A 27,703-nucleotide genomic window follows, 5' to 3' on the forward strand; every position below is an offset into this window, starting at 1 on the left:
GAAAGTGGAGTTACGCAATCAATGCAGGTTTAAAATACAGACCATTGTGATCAACATCTATCTGGGAAACAATGTGCAATTGCACTGAAATTTACAATTGCACACAATTTTTGCACTGAAATGTACAGTTATCGCCAGCAGGTGGCGCTTACTGAACCCTCTTTTTGTTCAGAGATTATGCACTCATCAGTGAGAAAGAGACAGAGAGGTTTGCAATTTGTGAACACAGAGCAGGATAGAGTACAAGAGGAAACAGTCAATGACTCTATAAGTGAAGTGGAAGTACGTTTTATAAGTTTATTTTTAGTCCATCCTGAAAAGTCTGTCTTGCAGATATGGACTAAAATCTTCCAAATTTCCAAACCTTACGGCCAGATTCATGAAGATGAATTCTTCAAAAAGTCGTGGTACAAGAGGATGTGGTGCTGGTCCTTCAAGAGTCACTCTCAGTCTGTCTTTATGTATTTTAAACACTTCAGCCTGTGATTCTTATTAAGTGCGGGTCATTTTGTAGGATTCTTTACCTAACCTACCTAGGGGAATTTACAGTTAAAGACCCAAAAGACCAGATATGATGAATGAAGACCTGGAGTCAGAGTTGAAAAAAATAAATTGAAGAAAATTTTACTGATGAATAGTTTGCAGTTTCATCAGCAGAAGCCAGCTTCAAGTCTCACAAGGAGTTCGTAGGCCACTCTGCGTACATTCACATTTCCACAACAATTATACTCTAACAGAGTCAACTAACTACGTCATTACTTCAGGTTGAATGATTCTGATTGGCTAAGAAAATTAGACAATATTAGAAATTTTCCACACGTGGACAGATAGTCAGAAGCATATCTCCCTTCGTCACAGTGATGATGATCAGACCCTGAACTTAGACACAGGATGTCCTGTTAAGTCATGAAAAGGCGTCTGCAGGTCTCAAGCAGAGTGCCAGTTGTCCATTGATACCAATACAGGACCTACACACAGAACAGAACACATATACAGATACACATGATTCACAGCTTCTTCAAAGCTGAAGTTGATCTGAGCTCTACTCTGAACAGGAGACTTTGCCAAAACATACTCATAACATGTTCTTTTCTCTCATTGAGAGGTACAGACAATATTCATCATTATTCTCTAGTGTTTGAAGATGAAAAGGAAAATAAATGCTTTAACATAAGTTGAAGTCATTCAAATAATGTAATATTTAGAAAGAAATATGTTGATTAAAGGGATAGTTCCCCCAAAAATGAAAATTCTGCCATCATTTACTCACCCTCAAGTAGAATGTCAGTAACCAAACAGATCTCGCCCCCCATTTACTACCGTAGTAGGAAAAATAAATACTATGGCAGTCAATGGGGGATGAGATCTATTTGGTTACTGACATTCTTTCAAATATCTTCCTTCTTGTTCACCAGAACAAAGATATTTATACAGGTTTGCAACTACTTGAGGGTGAGTAAATGATGACAGAATTTACATTTTTGGGTGAACGATCCCTTTGATAACTTGATTATACATCACTCAAAAGATATATCGTCCCCTTGGAATTATAAGGTTCTATCTGACATTTTTGTCAGAATTGAGTTATTCACATATTCATATTCTGTGACAATTATATTATATAATGTTTCTTTTTTTTAAGTTATGTACATTTTGGTAATTTTTTTTTAGAAAACAAAAAGGTTCTATCTACAAACCCGATTCCAAAAAAGTTGGGACACTGTACAAATTGTGAATAAAAAAGAAATGCAATAATTTACAAATCTCATAAACTTATATTTTATTGACAATAGAATATAGATAACATATCAAATGTTGAAAGTGAGACATTTAGAAATGTCATGCCAAATATTGGCTCATTTTGCAAGTTATTAGGTCAGTTGGCAACATGATTGGGTATAAAAAGAGCCTCTCAGAGTGGCAGTGTCTCTCAGAAGTCAAGATGGGCAGAGGATCACCAATTCCCCCAATGCTGCGGCAAAAATAGTACAGCAATGATGTTTCCTTTTCGTGTCTCATTGCAGCTGATCAGGACAGATTTCTATGGAAGAGATGCTTTATCGTGTCACGTTTGGTGTCACAGCTGGATCTGAAGATGATCTAGATACTGTGATTGTGACCGTACACTAGATCATTGATCAAACTCTAGCATGTTTCTCTCCAGTGTGAATCCTTTCTTGTGTTTCAAAGGCTTCAACATACAGCGCTGTGTCTTTTGTGCTGTAATATTAAGAATGAATCTTCAGGTGTTTCTTCAGGACTCATGCTCAATGAATCGGTTTCCTGCACTGATCACAGTTAAATGCCCTACTGAAAAATCCAGCTTAACCCAGCTACTTCCAGCTTAAACCAGCTAAGACCAGCCATCCAGCTTAGGCTGGTTTTAGCTGAATTTTTCAGCAGGGCGGTCTTTCTTCAGAATGAGAAGACATGATTTCAGAGCGAAAGCCTGAGCTGCTTCTTCCCAGCGTGAACTCTCATGTGAATCTTCAGCCTTAATTTACAAACCCGATTCCAAAAACGTTGGGACACTGTACAAATTGTGAATAAAAAAGGAATGCAATAATTTTCAAATCTCATAAACTTATATTTTATTGACAATAGAATATAGATAACATATCAAATGTTGAAAGTGAGACATTTAGAAATGTCATGCCAAATATTGGCTCATTTTGGATTTAATGAGAGCTACACATTCCAAAAAAGTTGGGAAAGGTAGCAATAAGAGGCCGGAAAAGTTAAATGTACATATAAGGAACAGCTGGAGGACCAATTTGCAACTTATTAGGACAATTGGCAACATTATAAAAAGAGCCTCTCAGAGTGGCAGTGTCTCTTAGAAGTGCGTAAGGGTCAAGGCCGGGAAACCTTACTGGATGCCCGTGATCTTCGGGCCCTTAGACGGCACTGCGTCACATAAGGAATGCTACTGTAATGGAAATCACAACATGGGCTCAGGAATACTTGCAGAAAACGGTGTCGGTGTCAGCTAAAACTCTATGAACACAATCCACCTTCTCTGGGCCAAGGCTCGTTTAAAATGGACTGTGGCAAAGTAGAAAACTGTTCTGTGGTCAGACGAATCAAAATTTGAAGTTCTTTTTGGATAACTGGGATGCCATGTCATGCGGACTAAAGAGGACAAGGACAACCCAAGTTGTTATCAGCGCTCATTTCAGAAGCCTGCATCTCTGATGGTATGGGGTTGCATGAATGCGTGTGGCATGGGCAGCTTACACATCTGGAAAGGCACCATCAATGCTGAAAGGTATATCCAAGTTCTAGAACAACATATGCTCCCATCCAGATGTCGTCTCTTTCAGGGAAGACCTTGCACTTTCCAACATGACAATGCCAGACCACATACTGCATCAGTTACAACATCATGGCTGCGTAGAAGGAGGATCCGGGTACAAAGATGACCTAAACAGTTGGCCTAGAAGCCTGTATTAGACAAGAATGGGACAACATTCCTATTCCTAAACTTGAGCAACTTGTCTCCTCAGTCCCCAGACGTTTGCCGACTGTTATAAAAAGAAGAGGGGATGCCACACAGTGGTAAACATGGCCTTGTCCCAACTTTTTTGAGATGTGTTAATGCCATGAAATTTCAAATCAACTTATTTTCCCTTAAAATGCTACATTTTCTCAGTTTAAACATTTGATATGTCATCTATGTTGTATTCTGAATAAAATATTGAAATTTGAAACTTCCACATCATTGCATTCTGTTTTTATTCACGATTTGTACAGCGTCCCAACATTTTTGGAATCGGGTTTGTAGATCTGAAACATTTTTTACACAATTTTCAAAATTCAAAAAGGTTTTAGGAAAAAAAAAATCACTTGGGTTTTTGTGTGCTTTAGTCTCTCCTTTTATTTATTTTTGAACTGAGACAATGTAACTGTAGTGATCATCAGCATGTTCCTCAGCTTTATAATGAATGAAGAAAAACCTCTTTTTTCTTCAGTATTGTGATGGTTCATTCTGCAGGTTCTGGATCACTGGTGTTCTCTCTGTCCTCCTCTTGCAGATGCTTTCTGGTAGTTCTGACAAAAACAAACATGTTTTATTTCCAACAGACACAATGTGAGATGAATAATCAATATGTCAGACTCTGCTCAGGCTAATCATGTGTTTAAATCACGTAATCCAGCCTTGGGTTTGATGTGGACCAAACCTTCAGTTTGTGTTGTTCAAAACTTTTACTAGGATTGGGACAACTTTCAGGAACAATGTAATAAAACTTTAAAATTGGTTAAATCCTACAATATTTATATGTAGTATACACATATTTTGCAGTTTATTTGTTTACAGTGATAAAGCACACACACAAGACATTTATTAAGGCAGTTATCCTGGCAGTTAAGAAATGAACTTACACAGAAGCAACAGTTTCTCAACACATAAAGAGGCACTACTCACTGTAATTGTTTTTCGTATGATGATAACTGAACGAACCTCTTCCCACACGGATCACGGTAATATGGTTTCTCCACTGCATGGATCTTCATGTGTATCTTCAGGTGACTTTTAAAAGAGAAACTCAATCCGCAATGATTACACGTGTGCGGCTTCTCTCTGCTGTGAATCCTCTCATGTACTTTCAGATATGATGACTGATTGAATCTCTTTTCACAGTATGAACACTTGTGCGGTTTCTCTCCAGTGTGAATTCTCTGGTGAAGTTTTAAACTGCTTGCTGCAGTAAAACTCTTCCCACACTCAAAGCACATGTAGTCTCTCACATCATTATGAATTTTCTGATGCACATGTAAAATGTAGAGCAGTGAAAAACTCTTTCCACACACAGAACATGAATGTGGCTTCTCCTTCGTATGAACTACCAGGTGTGTCTTCAGGTTTGATGCCCTAAGAAACGACTTGCCGCAGTGATCACATGTGAACTTCTTCTCTCCGTTGTGGATCCTCATGTGAATCTTAAGGTGTGGTGATTGTGCGAAACTCTTCCCGCACTGATCACATGAGTGTGGTTTCTCTCCTGTATGGATCTTCATGTGTCGTATAAGATTAGGTTTTTGTGTGAAGCTCTTTCCGCACTGATCACATGTGTGTGGTTTCTCTCCAGTATGAACTGTCATGTGAACATCAAGATTAGGTTTGTTTCTGAAGCTCTTCCCGCATTGACCACATGTGAACGGCTTCTCTCCAGGATGAACTGTCATGTGACGCTCAAGACTATCTTTCCTTGAGAAGCTCTTCCCACACTGATCACATGTGAACGGCTTCTCTCCAGCATGAGCTCTCATGTGACGCTCAAAATTACATTTGTTTGGGAAACTCTTTCCACACTGAGTGCAGGTGAAAGATTTCTTGGCTCTTCTTTTCTTTAAAAATGTCTTTTTAGTCTGTTGAGCGACTCAAAGGTTTTTCTCCAGGTTTGACATGATGTTTCTCCTCCACTTCACTCAGTTCTTCACTCTCCTCCTTCACTTCCATCAGCTCTGAAATGAAAGAAATATGGAGTGAAAGGACATAAAAGATCCCTGATATAATAGCAGAAAGTAGACAACTGCTATAAAATACGACCATTTTGCTGTTTTTCTTCATTAATTAAATGAACAGAAATTTTCACATTTTATTGACTTCCATTCATACACATGTGAAAGTGGGACACCAGAAACGAAAGCTCGAGCGAAGACGTCATATCACAACCGTTGCGGTGTCTGTAGAAATTTCACATGCTCAAAGTCGAGCGACCGTGGCTTTAACTAGTTTTAAATGTCTATCATGCTAGTCAAACTACTGGTTTATTTACATTACCGCACTGGTGCACGATTATTTAATAAATAATTCACTACATTTGTGTCTGTATATTGTTTCACAAAGTAATGTTTAAGTGAAGCCTGATGCCTTTCACAAAAGAAAGAGCCCAGTCTCTTCCAAACAGTGAGGTGTTGGAGATCTCAGAAGTGAAGACCAGGAGACTCAGTTGTGTCTTCAACAGGATTCTTTATTGAGAAAATGTACTGTTGGTCGCTGCAGTCATCAAGTCCAGCTAAGGTAGTGTACATTGTAGTTTAACCCTCAGGGGTCTGAGGATTTTTGGGGCCCTGGAGAAGTTTTGACATGCCCTGACATTTGTGCTTTTTTCAGTTGTTCATAAACATATTAATGGAAAAAGTGTCATTACACTGTATTCAGCACAAACTAGGCTACAATAATATGTGAGGAACATGTATGTACATGTTTGTATTTTTGAAGGAATAACGTTTATGCGTGGTTATTGAAAAAACAAAAAACTTAAGTCACTGAAATAAAGCCAAAAAATATATATTAAATCTGTGTTCACAAGACTTCTGGGTATTGGAGGTTGTAGACTAGAGTTTTTGCTTCAAAATGAGGTAAAAATTATGCTGCCTGCTTGTTCATATAAAACAATAGAGATATTTAAATTTTCTAAAACATCTTTGGTCAAGAAACACAGTATGCGTGGAGGTGTGAATCATCATGAATAATGGGTGATTCTCACCTGAGAAGACAAAAGAATTGCATAAAGAGCTCTAATGTCCTGCATAAATAATGAGCTCTTTCAGTTAGGTAGGCTGTGAAAAAACCCTCTGTGGATCATGTGGTGTATATCAAACATACAGAAAAAACAGCAATACTGTGAAATATTATTACAATTTAAAATAATGGGATTCTATTATATTCTTTAAAATATAATGCATTTCTGTGATGCAAAGTGTCTGAACAGTTATGTTACCTCTATGGCATTTCATATAGGCTTTTAGCTTAAAAGCATGCACATTTGGAGAAATATTGATGGATTCTCATATGTTTATGTCAATTTTCTATACAGAGGAGTAATATTTATTCAATATTTATTATCATCACTATGAATGCTGGATACTGTTTTCAATTCATACTTGCAGCCGGAGGGCGCTCCTTTAGTCTACAAATTCATATAATGAAGAACAGGAACCAGGAACTAACGGCATGTCTTCTAGAGATCGCTAACCATGGCTTTAACATCCAGATAAACACTTATCAAGACAATAAATACACGATTGAGACAATGCATACAAGTATTGCCTCTGAATTTGCCTCTGAATAGCGCTGGCTCCGTGGGCGTGGCCGCATTAGCGGATAATGAGCTGAATCATGGACTTTGACATGGCTCTCTTTTCATACAGATTACATAAACACAGAATGTTTGTTTTCGATTTGACTTACACGATTTAAAACCTGACATTTCAACGTTTTTTAGACAGAAGTCTCATTTTTTTGTGATTAGTATTCACTAAGTTACAGTTCATTTTCTGAGAACTATCAGATTGGACTTCATTCAGAGGGAGACGAGCGATCACGCATCATGTTTGTTTTCTTTATTTTGCAAAAAGAACAACATTTTGTTTTTACTCTGAGTGTACACAAATAAAAGAAGATATTCCACAGATTAAAATGGTGTATAGCTCTTAATTGTATGTGCAACATTGACGGAGTATTTTGAGTCTCTTTCACACTGGTTAGAAAAAAAACGCGGTGGTCACGCCTGGCGTGACCGCCGACCCGAGGGAGTTAAATACATTTTAGGGATAGAGACTGTTAAATAATTTCTTATTTCTTGGGCTTCATTTTTTGACTTTATCTTTTTCTTGGGATTTTGGGGTTTGGGGGCTCGTCCGGGATATTCCGAAGAAACCTTTAACTTTATTTATTGACTGATTGATTGCATTATTATTATAATATGTCCTTACCAGATACTATATTAACTTGATGTATTATTTTATGGAGCTGTAGCTGCTGGGGAAAAATGAGAACAGTTATATTTTCTGTAGTTCACCACTACATTACCACTATACTTCCACTAAACAGAATCTATGTTTACCCAGCCAAAATTATATCAGTTCTGAGAACTACAGGAATGTGAAAAGTGTCCAATAAATAGTTGTAACTATGACTCTAAATCCAAAATTGCTTCATGTGGCTTTGAATGAAAGATGAATCACTTGTTCATATCAGTAAGCAAGAGTTGTTGTGTAAGCTTTTTGTTATCATTCTTTGTCAGTTTAATATATTGTCAGGTAATATATTTTCCATTAAATACAGTATAAAAGGGTTAGAGCACTTTACCCCGTTGAAAAGGTGCAGTTAAAGTTAAGATACAGTACTCAGTATGAATGATCATACCCCTCCGAAACCCAATTTAGAAAATAATCTTGATATCTATTTTAAATCTGATGATTTGCTGGGAAGAGATATAATGCATAAATTGGGAGTGGAAATTGTGTTTACTAAAAATGTTTCTCTTTTCTTCTCTTTTGTGCTGATGGTATCCACTGAGCCACACCCTCATCCTGCTGATTACATGCTGAGTGAAGCTAAGAGTGAAGGACAAAGCAGGTTTCATCAACGATAAACCGTACACTGCAGATGGACAAAGTTGGCGACTGATACAAGATTTGAGGAAGATCAATGACCTGATCATTCCGTTTTCACCAGTGGTACTGGATGTGGTAACTATAATAAATGTAATATCACCTACACACAAATTCTATAATGTCCTTGATATATGCTCTGCTTTTTGCAGCATACCGATATCTGAAGAGGCGCAGCCATTATTTTAGTTTACGTACAAAAAACAACAATTTACATGGACACGTCTTCCTAAGGGCTACGTTGACTCGCCTGCTGTGTCTGTGTGACAAGGCTTTGCGTCAAGGCATTGACACCAAAGCCTCACCACAACAAACAATCAAGTGGACTGATGAAATGGATGCTGCCTTCAACGATTTGAAACACTCCATCATGTCAGCCCCCGCGTTGCCTGGCCTTCCTGACTACAAAAAGGACTTCCACCTTTACGGCAATGCAGCGGGGAAACTGGCCCAGGAACACAGTATGAGTTATCGCCCTGTGGCGTATCTTTCCAAAACATTAGACAACATTGCACAAGGTCTGCCTTCGAGCAGTGGCTGCTGCTGCACTGATGGTACAAGATGCTGAAAAAACAGTCCTCTCACATCCATTGACATTACACACCTCACACCAGGTAAATGCAATTTTACATAATCTTAACACACAGTACATGACAGCACAGCGTCTTTTTTATGAGGCAACATTGTTAGTGAATACAAATTTAACAATTAAGCCAACATTCATTCACTGTCATTGCTTTGAGAGAGTTGCTCGGCACTGCCGACCAAACCACTGACAGCACTGATGAGGGACATGATTGTTTGAAAACATTGAAACTGAAACTGCTTGTAGGACCGATCTGTTAGATACAGCCCTAGAAGAGGGGGATAGTCTATATGTTGACGGTTCATGTTCTAATCCATCAGATGGTGTATATTTATGTGGCTATGCAGTTGTTAGACTCCCTGATGAAGTGGTAGAAGCAGAATCATTAACATTCACATCAGCACAGGCAGTGGAACTAGTGGCGCTAACAAGAGCTTGTGAGCTTTTAAAAGATAGAATCAGTATAAATTGTGACAATTTTAAGTATGCGTACAGTGCAGTCCATGACTTTACCAAAACATGGAAACAAAGAAATTAAAGTCAAAGTCAAAGTCAATTTTATTGTCACATCACCACAGCACATGTGCCTTGGAGAGTGAAATTCTTGGGAGCGTGCTCCAAAGATTGCAGAAACAATTAACATATACCATACAGACATATGACCATACAGACTTCAACAGGTAAAAATGTGCAATATGCACATACATATATTCAGTACACACAGTGTACTATTAGACATACTTACAGTTAGCATTACACTACACATTATACTCAATATGTACATACATACAGTTAGCACTACACATTATACACTATACACAGAAAGGACACCTTCTACATTATGTAGACATATATACACATAAAAATATGCTAAGAAGCAACAGATGTATGTGAACTGAATACAAAAATGTCATGGGTGTGCATCGGACGGTATCCAGTAACAGGTAACAGGTAGCTTATTGTATTAAGTGCAGTGTGCATGTATAGTCCAGTGTTGGGCTGTTAAGTTAAAGTGCGGTGTGAGCATACCATTGTGGAGTATGCTGTAAGGTGTATTAGTTTATATTGTTCATTAGTCTGATAGCCTGAGGGAAGAATCTATCCCTAAGTCGGCTAGTGCGGGCATGGATGCTGCGGAGACGTCTTCCTGAGGGCAGCAGAGAGAGCAGTCTGTGGGATGGGTGGCTGGAGTCATTGATGATCCTCTGGGCTTTCCTTATACACCGCCTGGTGTAGATGTCCTGGAGGGAGGGAAGCTCACCTCCAACAATGTGGCTGGCAGTTCGCACAACCCTTTTCAGAGCTTTACGGTTGCCAGCAGTGCTGTTTCCGAACCAGGCAGTGATGCAGCCCGTCAGGGTGCTCTCTATAGTGCAGATGTAGAATGATCTGAGGATGCTGGGGCTCATTCCAAACTTCCTCAGTCGTCTCAGGAAGAAGAGGCGTTGATGTGCCTTCTTCAGCACTGCGTCAGTGTGTGTAGACCAGGTGAGATCCTCACTGATGTTAACGCAGAGGAACTTAAAGCTGCTTACCCGCTCCACAGGTGTCTTGTCGATGGTGATGGATTTGTGTTCTCTGCTCTGTCTTCTGAAATCCACCACCAGCTCCTTGGTCTTGTCGATGTTGAGTGAGAGGTGGTTCTCCTGACACCATTTAGTTAGAGTGCTCACCTCCTCTCTGTAGGCCGTCTCATCATTGTCGGTGATCAGGCCTATCACCGTTGTGTCATCAGCGAATTTGACGATGACGTTGGAGCTGTGTGTGGCTGTAGAGTCATATGTGTACAGGGAGTACAGGAGTGGGCTGAGGACACAGCCCTGAGGAGCACCAGTGTTGAGGGTCACCAGTGTTGAGGGTCAGCGGGGATGATGTATTATTGCCCATTCTGACCACCTGACTTCTGCCTGTCAGGAAGTCCAGGATCCAGCTGCACAGAGGTCTGTTTAGTCCCAGAGTCTGGAGATTCGCAACAAGTGTGGCAGGCACTATGGTGTTAAATGCTGAGCTGTAGTCTACAAACAGCATTCTCACATAGGTGTTCTTATTATCCAGGTGGGAGAGAGCAGTGTGTAGGGTGAAAGCAATGGCATCCTCTGTAGAACGGTTGCTACAGTATGCAAATTGAAGCGGATCCAATGAGGAAGGCAGCACAGAGCAGAATCTCTGATGAGTCCCCCAAAACACTTGCTGAAGATGGGTGTGAGAGCAACAGGCCTCCAGTCATTTAAGCATGTGATTTTGTTTTTCTTTGGTATGGGCACAATGGTGGATTTTTTGAAGCACGAGGGAACCACAGATAGACAGAGGGAGAGGTTGAAAATGTCTGTGAAAACACCAGCTAGTTGGGATGTGCATGCTCGGAGCACACGGCCTGGGATGCCATCAGGACCCGCAGCCTTGCGGATATTTACCCATCGGAAGGATCGGGTTACATCCGCGACAGAGACAGTGAGTGCACTCATATCTTCTGCAGCAGCTGCGGGAGCGCTCTCTGTGTGGGCGGTGTTGAGAGCCTCGAAACGAGCATAAAAGTTATTAAGCTCATCCGGTAGAGAGGCGGCAATGTTCACAGTAGTTGGTTTATTCCCTTTAAAATCTGTGATGTTATGGATTCCCTGCCACATACTTCTTGCATCGTTGATGTTGAATTGTTCTTCAACTTTGTTTTTATATTGTCTTTTTGCGGCTTTGATGGATTTTCTGAGATTGTAGTTGGTTTGTTTGCGATCATCAGCATTCCCAGAATTAAAAGCGGATGTCTGCGCTGACAAGGCTGCTCGAACCTCGTTGTTAATCCACAGTTTTTGGTTGGGGTAGATGCGGATTGTTTTTGTCGGCACTACATCTTCTACACACTTCCTGAGTACGCCTCTATGTCGCCATCAGACGCTGCCCGGAACATGTCCCAGTCTACGTGATCAAAACAGTCCTGTAGTATAGCGTCTGATTGGTCCGACCAGCATTGAATTGTCCTGAGGGCGGGTGCTTCCAGTTTCAGTTTCTGCCTATAGGCAGGCAGGAGCAGAATGGAGGAGTGATCCGATTTGCCGAAAGGTGGGCGGGGGAGAGCTTTGTAGGCGTCCCGGAAAGGAGAGTAACAGTGGTCCAGTGCGCGATCACCACGCGTATTTATGGTGATGTGTTGAAAATATTTTGGAGCTATTGTTCTGAAGTTGGCTTTGTTAAAGTCCCCCGCAACAATAAACGCTGCATCTGGGTACGCAGTTTCCTGCTCACTTATATTCCCATACAGTTCCTTGAGTGCCTGGTCTGTGTTGGCTTGAGGAGGAAGACAGCAAATGGAAAACCAATAGCACATTCTGATTTGATAGGCAATTTAATTAATGCAGTGCAGCTGCCGAACAAAGTGGCCATAGTCAAGGTGAGGGGACATGCAGCAGGAGATTCAGAGGAAATAAGAGGTAATCAATTGGCTGATACAGACAAACAGGGAATTATCAGAGACTCTGAAGGGAAAGTGGCCTTGCCAAAGTCGATACTTGTGCTGCTTATACGTCACTATCATGGTCTCTCACACACAAGTGCTGCAAAGACAGCTCAAGCAATTAATGCTTTGTATTGCATTGCAGAGAAACCAACACACCAAGCACCTGAGAGACGACCTTAAACAAAGCATGCAAATGAAGTATTCAGGTATAGGAACCCGTCCCAGACTGTAGAGGTTCGATAGTCCTAATCCAATCAGCATAACTAGTCAACAAATGGGACAAAGCTATTAAAGACAATCTGACTCATTAGACAGAACAGGAACTGGCAGAAAACTCATGCTGGAAACTTTGCTTAACAGAATCATTCATCTGGTATTATCATCTTAAAATGCTAAATATAATGTTAGTATTTCATGGGATGTTATGTCAGGACGTAGAATCAGCAGATCTTAAACAGATTCTTAAATTTGTAATCCCACAGAGGCATTCGGGTTATTATGTATATTCAGCATGTTTTTTTCTTTTTGAATCAGATCCATATGGTATCGGCCAATACTGAATCCCAGGTATCGGAATCAGTATCTGAGGCAAAAAAGGCAGATAGGAGCATCCCTAATTCAGGTGGTTTATAAAGTTTTATATATATGTTTTATGTGTTTGAATTATTTTTATATGTTTTATTTGTTACTTGATATTTTTAAAAAATGCATGATCTTCTACAGCATGATGGGAGCACAGGAAAATAATCTCAATCCATTGTCTCAGTGTTTCCACAAACTGTACAGTGTTGATCACATTCATCATCCCTGTTACTAATGTTATTATAAGAAAAAGAATCTCTGTAACTATGAATAACTGATACAATTTATGAGAAATATAACTTTATCAGCAACTATAAATCAGATTTTGCTTTAGTTGTGATTACAACACTGTTAACCATTCTGGAAAGTTCATTTACTTGATACAGTTTACTGATTATTCTTTAAAAAAATGTTGTAAAATATATTGAGAAATGTCCAAAATTTGGATAACTTGGCTACAAAAAAAAGTGAACTAAATATAAATGTAAAATAAGAGCTAAAATAATATTTAGTTCGACCTGATGTTGACAACCAGTATAAAAGCTCCAAACCTCCTTTTACTGAACATTTTTAAAAAACAAAAATGAAACTTTTGTATCCGTTTAAAGGTGCTAAAGAGGATCCTTTCGTCGACTGAGAAACCAAAGACTGTTACTGAGTTTTTGAAATGAGTGTATGCGTAAGAACAATAGAGCTTAGATTGGGCCCAACAAATCAAGCCCGACTCTACCCGAGCCCGAGCACGTTGTGTCCGAGCCCGGCCCGGCCTGACATGTTCACTGTAATTATGAGCCCGAGCCCGATTTAAACCCGACCATTTTTAATATGTGGGCCGTTATAACCAGGGGTGGCGCCAGATTTTTTTTAACGCAGGTGCTGCTGTGCTAGATCATTTAGGCTACAGGGGGGAGCTGCGCAGTTATATATATATTTTATATAAATACTATTAATAAATGAGCAAAAATTGGCCACTCAATATTAAATATTCAATTATTTTAATTATCATAATTAAAGTTTTAATTTTATTAAATTGAACAAGCACAACATTCAGCATTCAATCAAATATTCTTAAAGATTAATTATTATTAATAATGTTACTTCAACATATTGTTATCTCAACATAATAGCCTATGTGTGTGAGCAACAAGCAAGATGTGCATTTGTAAATTCGGTGACAGCGTGTGTTACGAGTTTCAAATGGTGTAAGTGTGACTGCGGCGCGCCGGCGCCTCCATCTCATTATTATATTGTCTGCTATATTGCTTTTTATGTATTAAATGCAGGCAATTGGTTGATGAAAAATGTATTAAAATTAAGATACAATTTATACTAAACGAAATTCACTTTAAAGAAAATCTTTCTTCAAAACAAAACTTAACAAACTTGAAACTAAATGTGCTTATTTAATGGCTAAAACACGTAGGCTACTACAGACTCTCTTTTTGTACAAATTGCAGCACATTAATTTAATTCTGAATTTTGCACATGTAAGTTGAAAGGCATTTGTTTGTGCATAGTAAAACATATCTGTAACATTTATCAAGTTCATAATTGTGCGTGCATTTAATTATTATCTTAATCAATAATACGACAAGGAAGAACCATGTAAACTGTGTTGTTTGTTTATTCAGAAATAATTGAATGGATCGTAAATGGATCTGAAATTCCGAATGAAGAAACGTTTCGTGGAAAATGTTTCCATACCTCCGATTTTCCTCAAAGTTAATTATCCTGTTTTTTTCCTTGCTGCTTCAAGCTCCATGTTGCACTTAAGCTACTGAATAGTAGCCTACAGCATGCACAGCAGGTGCGATGCGTCACGCGTGCGAGACTGCGAGTACGAGTGGACAAGACTGCGCATGACACGTGACGTGCTTTATCAAGGGCCCGACCCGGCCCGAGGACGCTGGCAGGAAACAGGGTCGGGTCGAGTCCGGGCTCGGGCAGAGAATCTAAGCTCTAAAGAACAGCCCCCCTCCTTCACAGCTCATTTCAAGGGAATGCCTCCCAAAACTCGTGCACGAGTATTGGAACACGAGTGTTTACCACCGGCGTTCGCTGTGTCGTGTTAGTGGATTCATTATGTCGGACTCACCGCAGGTAACTCATAATCTGCAGTTGTTACTCCTGTCTCCTGACAAAAACATTGCATGCGGCGCCTGTGGAGTGTGGAAAGTTACTGGAGCGTGCAGCCGCTCGTCTCTCACAAGGAACGTCACGGCAGTGATTGACAAGCCAGAGGGTCAATCGTTTACGCGACGATCGCATAAACGATTGGCTGATGTTTTTAAGGCCCACCTCGTGCACAGATGATGTATATTAATGTTATTCCTTTCAGTGCACCTAATAAATAGTCTTTTATCAGTTTCAAGTAATATTGCAAAAATGTATAAAACAAAACATCCTCTTTAGCACCTTTAATGGTTTATCTAAATGAGCAAAAGTGTTTGAATCTTTCTAACATGAATGTTGTTCAGCATCATGAATGAATGAAGAATAAACACCAACCTCTTTGTTGTTCAGTATCTTCAGTGTGTTTCATTCTGCAGGGTTCTGGATCACTCATGTTCTCACTCTCCTCTTTAATGAACTCAGTCTTTACAGATTCCATCTCTTCCTGATGCTCGTCTTCACTTCTGGACTGATGGGAATATTCCAGCATTTATTGGAGAATTGTAAACAGGAGGAGCTTAGCTGATGATGAATTCCAGTGTGGGAGGAGCTGATCTACCACAATCATAAATATATCAGTTACAGAGTTTGTTATAATATAATGTAACAAAATTATTCCAAGTATAATTAATGAGAAAACTGTTGAAAGCATAACCTCAGAAATAATGTACACATTTGTACCCAACAAATACCCTCAGTCTGTTTAAACCAATGAAACGAGCTTTAAGTGTCAATTTACCGCAGATCTGAATAAATGAGGTGAAAACAGTGTTTTCAGCAGCTCTGTTAATACTGATGATCCTGATAATACTGATGAGACTATCAACACTCATTCAACAAGACATTCAGATCATCATCAGATCTGATTATTTGAGTCAGGATATATGAGAAAAGACTATAAACTGCTCTACTGAGAGACAATACTGTTATTTCTCAAAATATGACATGGATAAAACACCAATAACACAAAAACACGAATTATTCTACACATATTAATATAGTTTGATTTTCTGACAAGTACATTCATTGCAGTAATGAAATTAGATCAAAACAGACAATGATTATAACAACACCTGAGATCGATTCCCCTCACTGATCTCAAACTTTGACTTCACTAAACATTAAACAAACACACAAAGCACTCAGGTCTGAATGAATTCAACACATTTTCCTCACACACTCGCTGCTGCACTAATGTTATTTCAGCAGGAAGACGCCAGAAAAGACACAAAAGTAGCGCAGTGTCCAATATGGATGTCCAGATCCGATCACGTGGTTTCAGACTCGTTATGAATCGGACGTTACCTCCCGATCAGGACTCGGATATATATGTATATATATTCTCATTATTTTTTAACACATCTATAGTTATGCCTGTTTCACACTGCAGGCATAAGCGGCGCGTGAGCAGCGCATATTTTTTCAGCGTGCATGTTAACCAACGGATGCATTCACACAGGCAGCAGGAGTAGCTCGAGCGTCAGGCAGGAGCGTCGCGTAAGCAGCAGTGCCGCGATCGTCTCGGCACAGAGTCTATCCCTGTGTCTCAATCAGCTCCCTAGCTTCCTAGGTCATGAATCCGTATATAATGAAAGTGAATGTGGCTGATACCCTGATCAGTGCCCTGACTGAACTAGGGAGCTGATTGAGACAAACGCGCTGCTGACGCTCAATTAAAGTGAAAGCACACTTTTGATGGACAAAATAAATATAATTTCACACAAGAAAGGTGTTCAAAATGCACAGAATAAGCATGTCTAATGTGTTTTAAGAATTTGAGTATGACACAAAAGAAAATTAAGAATCAAAAATTAGTATTGGAGATTTACCCATTTAAACTTGTTTTTATTTATTCAGTTTGGGTTAAAGTATGGTGTATTATAAAAATCCAAAGTAAACTAGCCAGAAAATGTGAGATATATAAACATTATTTCAGTTATTACACAGACTGCAGCATACCCAAATCAAACCAAATAAATATTTTTTTATATTAGACTTTTTATATTTACTGTTGCACTAAAGTGAAGTGAGGTGAAGAATTTATGTTATTTATTACTTGATTGTTCAAGCTACCTCACAGAAGTGCTCTGTTTGTTAACAGAGTTGTTGAATGTTAAAATAAGGTGAATTAAATAAAAAATAAGGAACATCCTGGATCTGTTTATTCGCTCTTCTTTATTCTTTTTTTATGTATTATAGAAGTATCGGATCAGGACTCGGTATCGGTAGATACTCAAAATCAAATGACTCGGACTCGAGGGCAAAAAAACCTGATTGGGACATCCCTAGTGTCCGATGAAAACAACACAGAAAGGAGCCTGTCTTAAACAAACTGTATCAACAAGTTCCCCACGCCCCATGAGGCCTTGCGTCAGAAGTGGGCGTGTCTTCCGGTTCAAAGTAAAGAAGCGGGACGTTACACTCGTTCATTCAACAGTTGACAGTCACTCAAGATTTAGAGATGATTCCAGCATTAATATTTGAACAATGTTTACAATAAAAGAATGTCACAGTAACAGTAATTTATTCATTTGTGTCAGGAGTTCAAATCATGCTGAATCTAACTGATATTTATATTCACATAAAAAGATCATTGCATACCTATTCAGTTTCACCTGCTTCCATTTATTTACCATCACAATAATGCACAAAACAATTTCATTAGGGCTTTTAAGTCCAATACATTTAGAAAAATGGTCCTATTGATAAAATAGCATGTTTACGTCACTTTTCCAAGCATTTCTATTTTATTCCCCCTGAAATTATGAGATGATTACAATCCGAGGAGGTTTGAGCGATGTCTTCAGCCAGAGCAACAAAGGGAGCTCATGAGAGGAAAAAGGAGTTGTGACAGATGTGAATGCATTAGTCCAGTATCAACAAAATAACTATGAAATGTGACAGATTTCTACCATATTCAGACAAACTTTGTTACTGAAGATAATTATCTGTCAAATTTAATAGTAAGAGGTACAAAGAATTGGATGTTTGGTTTATGTTCTGTGAATGAATGCATGTACACAAGCTAAAGAAAATGATAATGAAATTTTATTAAAATTTTATTTGATTGAACCGTTCATAGACTAGGCTACCACCATTTAACATGCTATAGATATTCTTATTTGTCCTTTTTATTTGTATAGCCTATAGAAATAAAATATTTAAATGGAAGTTTTATGAAAGTTTTATGAAACTCATGCCTCTTTGGTAAATAAACACATTAGTAGACATTCTAACAGTAATCAAACTTTAATTAGCCTCAAAGCATTAACATTTGTGTGGGGAACAGTGGAGTTACACAATCAATGCAGGTTTATAGGTGCCATAGAACGTCTTTTTAAAAGATGTAATATAAGTCTAAGGTGTCCCCTGAATGTATCTGTGAAGTTTCAGCTCAAAATACCTCACAGATTTTTTAAAATTAATTTTTTTTAACTGCCTATTGTGGGGCATCATTAAATATGCGCCGATTCAGGCTGCGACCCCTTTAAATTCTCGTGCTCCACGCCCCGGAGCTCTCGCTTGCCTTAAACAGCATAAACAAAGTTCACACAGCTAATATAACCCTCAAATTGGATCTTTACAAAGTGTTCGTCATGCAGCATGTCTAATCGTATGGTATTTATTTGGATGTTTACATTTGATTCTGAATGAGTTTGATAGTGCTCCGTGGCTAAAGCTAACATTACACACTGTTGGAGAGATTTATAAAGAATGAAGTTGTGTTTATGAATTATACAGACTGCAAGTGTTTAAAAAATGAAAATAACGACAGTCTTGTGTGATAATACATGATAATACAGTAATAAACAGTAATATAATGTGAATACAGTATAATGAAACATTTAGAAAGACAATTTACAAATATCACTAAAAATATCATGATATCATGGATCTGCCATTTTTCGCTGTTGTCCTTGCTTGCTTACCTAGTCTGATGATTTAGCTGTGCACATCCAGATGTCCTGCCCTTGTCTAATGCCTTGAACATGAGCTGGCATATGCAAATATTGGGGGCGTACATATTAATGTTACGTAACAGTCTGTGTTATGTTGAGATTCGCCTGTTCTTCTGAGGTCTTTTAAACAAATGAGATTTATATAAGAAAGAGGAAACAATGGTGTTTGAGACTCACTGTACGTCACTTCCATGTACTGAACTCTTGTTATTTAACTATGTCAAAGTAAATTTAATTTTTCAATTGAAAAAAAAAAAAAATATATATATATATATATATATATATATATATATATATTTTATTTTTTTTGCTCTGAAATTTACAGTTCCCTTTCAAAAGGGAACTCAACTATGCGCTGATTGCGCTATGGGGAACCGTCACTCGTGACAGGTGTTCGAAATGCCAAGAATCACAACACTCCAATCCTATTGGCCGGCGACAGCCTATGACATCATTACGGTGCGAACCATGAAGTATAAAGGGAGCGCCTGAGGAAGCAGTCAACACCTTCTCGTCTTTTCGGGACTGTCTTGTTCGTGCCATTGTTTCACAAACTCCGGTAGGGAATTACTCCTTTTATGTCTGCAAACGTTCAGGAGGATGTGTTCATCCGTGTCCCAGGGGTTTGACACTTGATTTACACATTTCTGGCGTTTTTCTGTCTGGAGAGGAGCAAATGCATAGACCGTGCTTGAGGGCGCGGTCTATGTGTGTTTGTCTATGGTTCACTGTGAGCGCCTCTCTTGTTCGGGACCCTCCGTTCTCGTTTGACACTCTTCCTCGAGGGAGGAGGTGTCTGCATCTGTGACTGGTGTTTGTAGCCCCGTGTGTGCTGAGGCAATACAGCAATCATAGGGCTCGCAGGTGAGCTCGTTGGGATGTCTGAGAGAATTATTTTTCTCTCTCGGCTTCCCCGGAGCTGACGAGGATGTGTTGTTGGATGACAGTCACGTCCGTGTTTGACGTCACCGCGTCCGATAGCGAGCGCTCCTCTGGCTGCTGGGTATGTGAGCTGCTGTGTTTTTGGGACGCGCTTTTCGGCGGGTCTGCAGCTGCACGTGAGAGCATGTCAAGAAAGGGGCCTGGCTCGACGAACGGTTCCTTTCTGCCCATGAATGTTGCAGCTCCTATAGACTTTCCATTCTCTCCTGATCTCCGCGTTTGAGATCGGGAGGGCATGGAAAACTCCCTAGCCGTTCAGATTTGGATCTGAGCCAGACAGACGGGAGGAGGAAGAAGCGAGAGTATGGATGATCGATTGTAAACACCGTTGCGTCTGTAATCGATCCCCCAGCTATTTAAAGGGCGATATATATATATATATATATCATGCTCAGATACTTCTTATGGTCAGACTGATGGCTGGGCCCATAGTAATTATATTTTTCATGTAAAAGAAGGAGTTTTAGGATCTTAAGTCTTTTAGCCGCAGGAATATGAGATGGGTCTATTTTATGTTTTTAAAATAAGACCTTGTTTTCCTGTATAGTTTTCTGAACATGTAGTTAATAATCAGGAGGCTGGCCTATCTTGAGCTGAGGCTCTGAGACAGGGCTAGAGGTCCAATATGGCCGCTCAGGCACCTCCTCTTTTCAGAGCAGGTGCAGAGACGGCTGGACTCGAGGAGGAAGAAGCAGGAGGTGATTGATCATGTACACCAATAGCGTCTGTGACCGATTCCCTCTCGTTGCGAGGGCAACATTGTATTCCCTTCTTAATATAATATAATATTAATATAATATAATATATATATATATATATTATGTAATATAATATTATAATATATATATATATATATATATATATATTAATGTAATATAATATAACTGTATTCCCTTCTTCCTCCGCCTCCTGAGTTTGAGATCTTTCTACTTGCTCAGGTGCTTCTTTTACAGTTAGGCTGTCGGCTGGCCTTTTGATAATATTTTCTCTTACCGCCACCGGTCTGGCTTGATAGTGAAAGTGCTTTTAGGCTTAAAAGAACTTTTAATTTCATCCTTCTTCGTGCATTAAATTAAGGAGGGAAAATCTTCGTTCTACGAGCCGCATGAAGGTAAGCTGGGTCTATATTTTTATGTTTATAAAAAGTGTAGACCTTGTTTTTCCTGTATAGTTTTCCTGAGCATGTAGTCAGTAAAGTTAGAAGGGGTTATTTTTGGCAAAATAACTGAATCATTAGGTTGGCTAATTTTCAAAACATGCAGGCCACTTTATGGCCGCTATTTTGTAGCCTCCTATGTTAGAGTAGCTTCTCAGCTAATACTTTAGTTTGGATTGAGTTAGCACTCATTCGCTTCAGTTATTTGTGTGCAGGGGGGTTTATTCGGCCGCCTGACACTGTTTGCTTGCAGTGCTTCATTTTCTTCCTCATTTTGGTAGGTTTCAAAATGAAGCCCAAGCTTTGCTTGGCCCAGTAGGCCTTAGCTAGCGGCTAGGCTAGAGCTAGGTTTAGGTGTTTGTTTGTTACATCACCTTTATTATTACTATCCCTGTGAGGTTGTATAGTTCCTAGTTCTGGCCTCCTCCTGAGGGAGTTGCGGGCCATTTGCCCATTTCCCCTTCGATGTGAAAATGTAGGTGCTATGGGTGAGGTTAACAGCTAAGGTTATAGGCTGTTATTAGCCTTCCTGGTGCTGTTTTTCCCAGGTGGTAGGCCCTTATCTTCGAGAAGATGAGTTATGCAGTGCTGCTAGGCCCCACTTTTAGAACTTTTGTCATGCCTATAATGTCTTCACATGAGCCCCTTGAATTATATTCAAGTTTGAGATTACGTTACAAGCTTTCATTCTCTAAGGGTTCATTACAGATCTCAGATCTGTTTTGTGAAACATTTATCCTGTCTGGATGGCATGTATTACAAAGCATTTGCGTTTGCTTTGGGGTTCTAAGCTTTAGCCCTACATACATATGTGAGCTTACTCTAGTGCTGCCACAGGTTAACACCTGTTTTGGTGATAGCAGGCTGTGATTAGCCTCTATCTATGAACATGGTGTTTTTTTGTACTCCCCGGTTAGGGTGTGTGTTTCACTGAGTGCATCACCTGTTGGATTGCACACTCAGGTTGAGTGTAGAGAGACTTATTCTGGTTAGAATAGTATGATCTCTGTTCGCTCCCAGTCGATCATGACCACAACAGCTGTTTTACTTGTGCTGTTAGATTGTTGGCTCTCTTTGGTTAGCCTCTTTCTTATACAGCTTGTTTCTCGGGCGCTGTTGGTATATGATCACGAGTTTGTTGTACACATTTTAGGTGTACACATTGCCTGTTGGAATGTGTACACCTAAGCTCAGATTGTGTAAGCTATTTACCCTCAGTAAACATTAGGGTTTAGTGCTGGCCCTTTTTTGAGCCCGGGTCCTGTATATGACCACTGGCTGGCGCCACATGGTGCTAAAGTAGTAGGCCTTGCCAGGCCTCCTTTGTAGCCTCCATGTTGGCCCAGCTGGGTTGGTTATATCTAGACTCATTCCATGGTTGAATCTTGTCTTATGACTCACACCGCCACCACCTCTGTATGAGTAGGCCCTAGGTCAGGCCTCTCGCAGAGTTCTGCGGCGCAGTGTGTACAATGTTCCGTCTAAGCTGCGCGCATGCGCAGCCGCGCACTTCTGAACCCGCGGCCGCGCAGAAAAAATAATTGCCGCGCAGAGAACAGACATGAAAATTCTCCAATGATTGTAGTAGTTTAAATGAGAAATAATTGCAGTGCTCTGGACAACCGCTATAGAGTTATTGTTGCTATAGAGTTAGAACCGGTGAATGCGGTTTACAGGTTTCATAGAAAGAGAACGACTGAGCGCGTGTGCAAGTGTGAGCTGGCTGGCCCTGAGCCAAATCAGTAGCGGTAAGAATACTGTCGTGTTTGCGGACTAAATACATCAATACGAGAGGCAACGTGAAACGAAAAGAAATGTGAAATAAAACGTCATGTTTTAATGACAAGTGGTGGAAATAACGGATGATGGGCACAGAATGCTAACAAAACTCTGAGACATTTACAATCACACACCCACCACAGGTGTAGCTTGAAAACTCAAAATACATCAGTGATATACCTCAGTTTAAATAGATTTTTGTGTGTGGTGGTGGTAGTGTGGGTTTCAGGGATGTTTAGATAACTATAAAAGAGTTAACGTTCACTTTTCTTAAAAATATTTAGCTATCAGATCTGTTTAAATGCTTCAGTTTGTTTTCACTTTATAATATATTAAAACAAATGGAAGCATTTAAACTGATATAATACTGTATATCAGTTTAAATACTTAAATATTATATTTTATTATATTATAATGTAAGCCTAATAAAAAAATTATCTCACAAGGGGATTGTTTAGGGTTTCTTGCCACAAAAAATCTTAACCTCCTGGTAGGAAAATCTGGGAAATTCATAAGCAATAAACATGTAATTTTGATGGTTTAACACTGTCTGTTGCTAATAACTGACTGTACAAAAACACATTATGGTTGTCCCAAACCATCACTGTAACTGCTCAATAATTATATTATTATAAAGAATTGAACTGTCCTGCAGGAGGACAGAAATTATTTTTTAATAGAATTTCTTGGTAAAGACTGGTACAGTTAATACAGCAATGTGAAAAATCTCAAGTAACCTAAAATGTGCTTAATTTAGTGACTGAACTGCTTGTTTTCAATCATATTATTTAATAAATCACGTTACATCAAGTTACATCAAGGGTCAAATAAAATAGAAACGGCACATTAAAAGTTAAATGTTACAGTTGCATGATAAAACCATTTTTTTGTGTGTGTGTTTACGTTCATTGTACAGGTCTGATATAAAGTATGTTTTTGCTCAGGTGGCCAAAATGTGCACTCAACAGAGAAAAGTTTTGCTCAGCGAGAAAAAAAATTAGAGGGAACATTGAGTGTGTACTTCTCTTACCTAAGGGTTTTTCTCGAGTACTTGGCCTGGCGGCTGGTCTTAGTCATGAAGCTACCACTGGCTGATGCCATGTTTTCATGGAGGTTGAAGGCCCCACCAGGGCCTCCTTTCAGTCTGCATGTTGGCACAGCTTTGTGTGGGTTTCTATGTGACTCATCACCATGGATGGGTCATGATTGCCACTAGCTGATGCCGCGTGTGTGCAGGTTGTAGGCCTTCGCAGGCCTCCTATGTGTCACGTTGGAGTTTGGCTGTGTACTCCTCTCGCTTAGAGTAAAAGGTGCTTTTACTGAGTACATTTTCTGAGTGGCTTGCCTCTCAAGGTGAGTTTTTGTGTTAAAACCAACTGTTTGTCTGGTTTTATGCATTTGCTTCCTTGAGCTTGGTTTCCTTTAGCTCTAGTTGAGCTAAGTAACTACCTTGTTTGTTACTCAGTTCTATTTTGCTCCTAGAACTTTAGTGGTCGCACAGCCATGAGCTGATGACACGTGTCTGAGGTTATAGGCCCATGGGGCTTTCTTTAGCGCGTGATGGCGTATGCTGTACTCCTCTTGATTAAGGAGTGGAAAGGTGTTTTTACTGAGTACACTGCTCGTTGGATTGTGTTGGACGGGCTGTTTCGTGGACACTCACAGCTACCTATTACTTGGTGGTCATGCTTCCAGCATGCTATGTTTCAGGTGCTTGGCCTTACGGGCCACCCTGGAATATCGCCTCATGTGTTGAGTATTCTGTGGTATGCTTAGTTCATTATAAAGAACTCTGGTTATGTTGTAGGTCCTTTTTCCGGCCTCCATGACTATGTGCCCACAGTACGGTCTGTCTGTTAGGTTGAGCTTCGTTCTTCCCTCTGGGTTGACTGTGTAATCGTGATTAGCTCCCTAAGCTGGTCATTTGTTGTAGACTTCAATGAAGTTTCCCGCTGAAACTGGCTCTTAGGCTGGTTTGTGCTCCCTTTACCGGGGTTTGCTAGCGCACAGCCTCCTCAGTGCTTTTATCAGACACTGAGTAGATCCTAGGATGAGTGGTTTATACTCCCCTCGATTCGAGGGTTTATAGTGCTCAGCTGAGTTCTGCTCTCCAGGATGCCTATATTTTAGTGGCCGCTACCTGACGCTGCGTGTGACAGGCAGGCCCGCGGAGCATCCTTTGGGAACATACTGGCATGTACCTTTTGCGTTTCTTGACATTCTTTACTGAAGACAGTAAAAGGGATTTTTTTTGTCGCTGGCTGGCCAGGGCTCTGGCTGACTTATGACCTCCTTTTGTAGTCGGTTTGCTTAGCCTGGAGCTTGATAACACTGCCACAAGCGGATGCCACGTGTCTGCTGAGGTTATAGGCCTGTGGGGCCTTCTTTAGCGCGTGATGGCGTACGCTGTACTCCTCTTGCTTAAAGAGTAAAAAGGTGCTTTTACCGAGTACACTGCTTGTTGGATTGTGTTGGACGGGCTGTTTTGTGGGCACTCACAGCTACCTAATTACTTGGTTGGTCATGCGCTCAGCATGCTATGTTTTCAGTCGAATGGCCTTATGGGCCATACTGAATACCACCATGTGTGTTGGGTTCATGTTGTGATATTAGTTCATTGTAAGAACTCTTAGTTATGTTATAGGCCCCTTCTGGTCGGCCTCCATGGCTATGTGCCTGCAGTATGGTCTGTCCGTTAGGTTGAGCTTTGTACTTCCCTTTGGGTTGACTGCGTAATTGTGCTTAGCTCCCAAGCTGGTCATTGGTTGTAGACTTCTGTGAAGTCTCCCGTTCAGACTGGCCCCAGGCTGGTTTGTGCTCCCCTGTACCAGGGTTTTTCTAGTGCACAGCCTCCTCAGCGCTTTAATCAGAAGCTGAGTAGATCCTAGGATGAGTGGTCTTACTCCCCTCAATACAAGGGTTTATAGCACTCAGCTGAGTTCCGCTCTCCAGGATGCCCATCTCTGCATGTGGGTTTGACTTGCTTACTGCCTTTTTGCAGTCGCTCTTACCTGCTCTCCTCTTTTGGAGTTTGCACCTTGGAGACTCTGTATGTCAGACAGGGTTGGCTCAGACTATGTTTGGCTTTCGCTAGATTAGTACGGCCTTCCTTGGTGGTGTGGGGGGGTGATTTTATCCCCCTCTAGTGACTGGCCGGGATTCCTTCTGGTCTCCTGGCCACATTCCCTTTAAGGGACCACTTTCTACGGGTTGTTGGGCCTCTTTTAGGCTCAGCTTGGGCTGTTAGCCATAGGGAATGCTGTCACTGACAGCCTTGGAGAAGTTGCTCCCGGTTTTTCCCTGGAACTGCCGGACGTTTGTCCAGACATTTTGGTCATGGACTCTCCTCTAGCATGGCGGCGTGGGTATATCATTCCCCATAGCGCAATCAGCGCTGAGTTGAGTTCCTTTTCGAAAGGGAACGTCTCAGGTTACGCACGTAACCATAGTTCCCTGAGAACAGGGAACAAGACTCCGAGCTTCCTTGCCATGCTTCAGGATGCCTGCTGAACAGTCCCTCAAAGACGAGAAGGTGTTGACTGCTTCCTCAGGCGCTCCCTTTATACGTTACGGTTTGTGCCGTAATGACGTCATAGGCTGTCGCCGGCCAATAGGATTGGAGTGTTGTGATTCTTGGCATTTCGAACACCTGTCACGAGTGACGGTTCCCCATAGCGCAATCGGCGCAGAGTCTCGTTCCCTGTTCTCAGGGAACCATGGTTACATGCTTAACCTGAGACATTATTGCCACCAGGTGGCGCTTATTGAACCCTCTTTTTGTTCAGAGATTATGCACTCATCAGTGAGAGAGAGACTGAGAGGTTTGCAATTTGTGAACACAGAGCAGGATAGAGTACAAGAGGAAAAAGTCAATGACTATAAATGAAGTGGCAGTAGGTGAAATTAAGTTTTGTAAGTATATTTTTAGTCCACCCTGAAAGTCTGTCTTGCAGATATGGACTAAAATCTTCCAAATTTCCAAACCTTACGGCCAGATTCATGAAGATGAATTCTTCAAACAGTGGTGGTACAAGAGGATGTGGTGCTGGTCCTTCAAGAGTCACTCTCAGTCTGTCTTTATGTATTTTAAACACTTCAGCCTGTGATTCTTATTAAGTGCGGGTCATTTTGTAGGAATCTTTACCTAACCTACCTAGGGGAATTTACAGTTAAAGACCCAAAAGACCAGATATGATGAACGAAGACCTGGAGTCTTCAAATAAATTGAAGAAAATTTTACTGAAGAATAGTTTGCAGTTTCATGAGCAGAAGCCAGCATCAAGTCTCACATTTTTTTTGTTTGTAGGCCACTCTGCGTACATTCACATTTCCACAACAATTATACTCTAACAGAGTCCACTAACTATGTCATAACTTCAGGTTGAATGAGGTCAGGTCTCAAGCAGAGTGCCAGTTGTCCATTGATACCAATACAGGACCTACACACAGAACAGAACACATATACAGATACACATGATTCACAGCTTCTTCAAGGCTGAAGTTGATCTGAGCTCTATATATATTTATTTTTGGTTTATTGCACCATAATTGTGTCTATGTATTTGAAACATTTGAATAGACTGATTAAGGGAGCTGTAAAGTATTTTTATTGAAGTACAATGTTGTTTTGACCATAATAATGTGCCAAATCTTACTCGTATAAATATTACAGT

The 27,703-nt window shown here is 40.2% G+C and overlaps 1 protein-coding gene across 2 annotated transcripts; it reads right to left on the minus strand.

Annotated features, from left to right (window-relative positions):
- Nucleotides 1–3,958: 3,958 nt before the first annotated feature.
- On the minus strand, nt 3,959–5,366 carry LOC125247651 (gastrula zinc finger protein XlCGF8.2DB-like). Of its 2 annotated transcripts, none has more exons than XM_048159064.1 (2): nt 4,463–5,366; nt 3,959–4,050 (listed from the first exon to the last, which is right to left on the minus strand). In XM_048159064.1, the coding sequence occupies exons 1-2, from the start codon at nt 5,269–5,271 to the stop codon at nt 3,984–3,986; spliced, it is 876 nt and encodes a 291-aa protein (XP_048015021.1). In that variant the 5' UTR covers nt 5,272–5,366; the 3' UTR covers nt 3,959–3,983. The 2 variants fall into 2 exon arrangements, with proteins under 2 accessions (XP_048015021.1, XP_048015020.1); XM_048159063.1 differs by having other exon boundaries at nt 4,427–5,366.
- Between the last annotated feature and the right edge of the window lie 22,337 nt (nt 5,367–27,703).

The sequence above is a fragment of the Megalobrama amblycephala genome, linkage group LG15 (assembly GCF_018812025.1).
Source record: "Megalobrama amblycephala isolate DHTTF-2021 linkage group LG15, ASM1881202v1, whole genome shotgun sequence".
NCBI lineage: Eukaryota > Metazoa > Chordata > Actinopteri > Cypriniformes > Xenocyprididae > Megalobrama > Megalobrama amblycephala.

What these genes read in the sequence shown, in the direction of transcription:
- LOC125247651 (XM_048159063.1), bottom strand. Translation starts at nt 5,271, where the DNA reads ATGAGAGCTCATGCTGGAGAGAAGCCGTTCACATGTGATCAGTGTGGG. An exon ending in TCATACGAAAAACAATTACA is followed by an intron (nt 4,051 to 4,426) that starts GTGAGTAGTGCC and finishes TGTTTTTGTCAG; the next exon opens with AACTACCAGAAAGCATCTGC.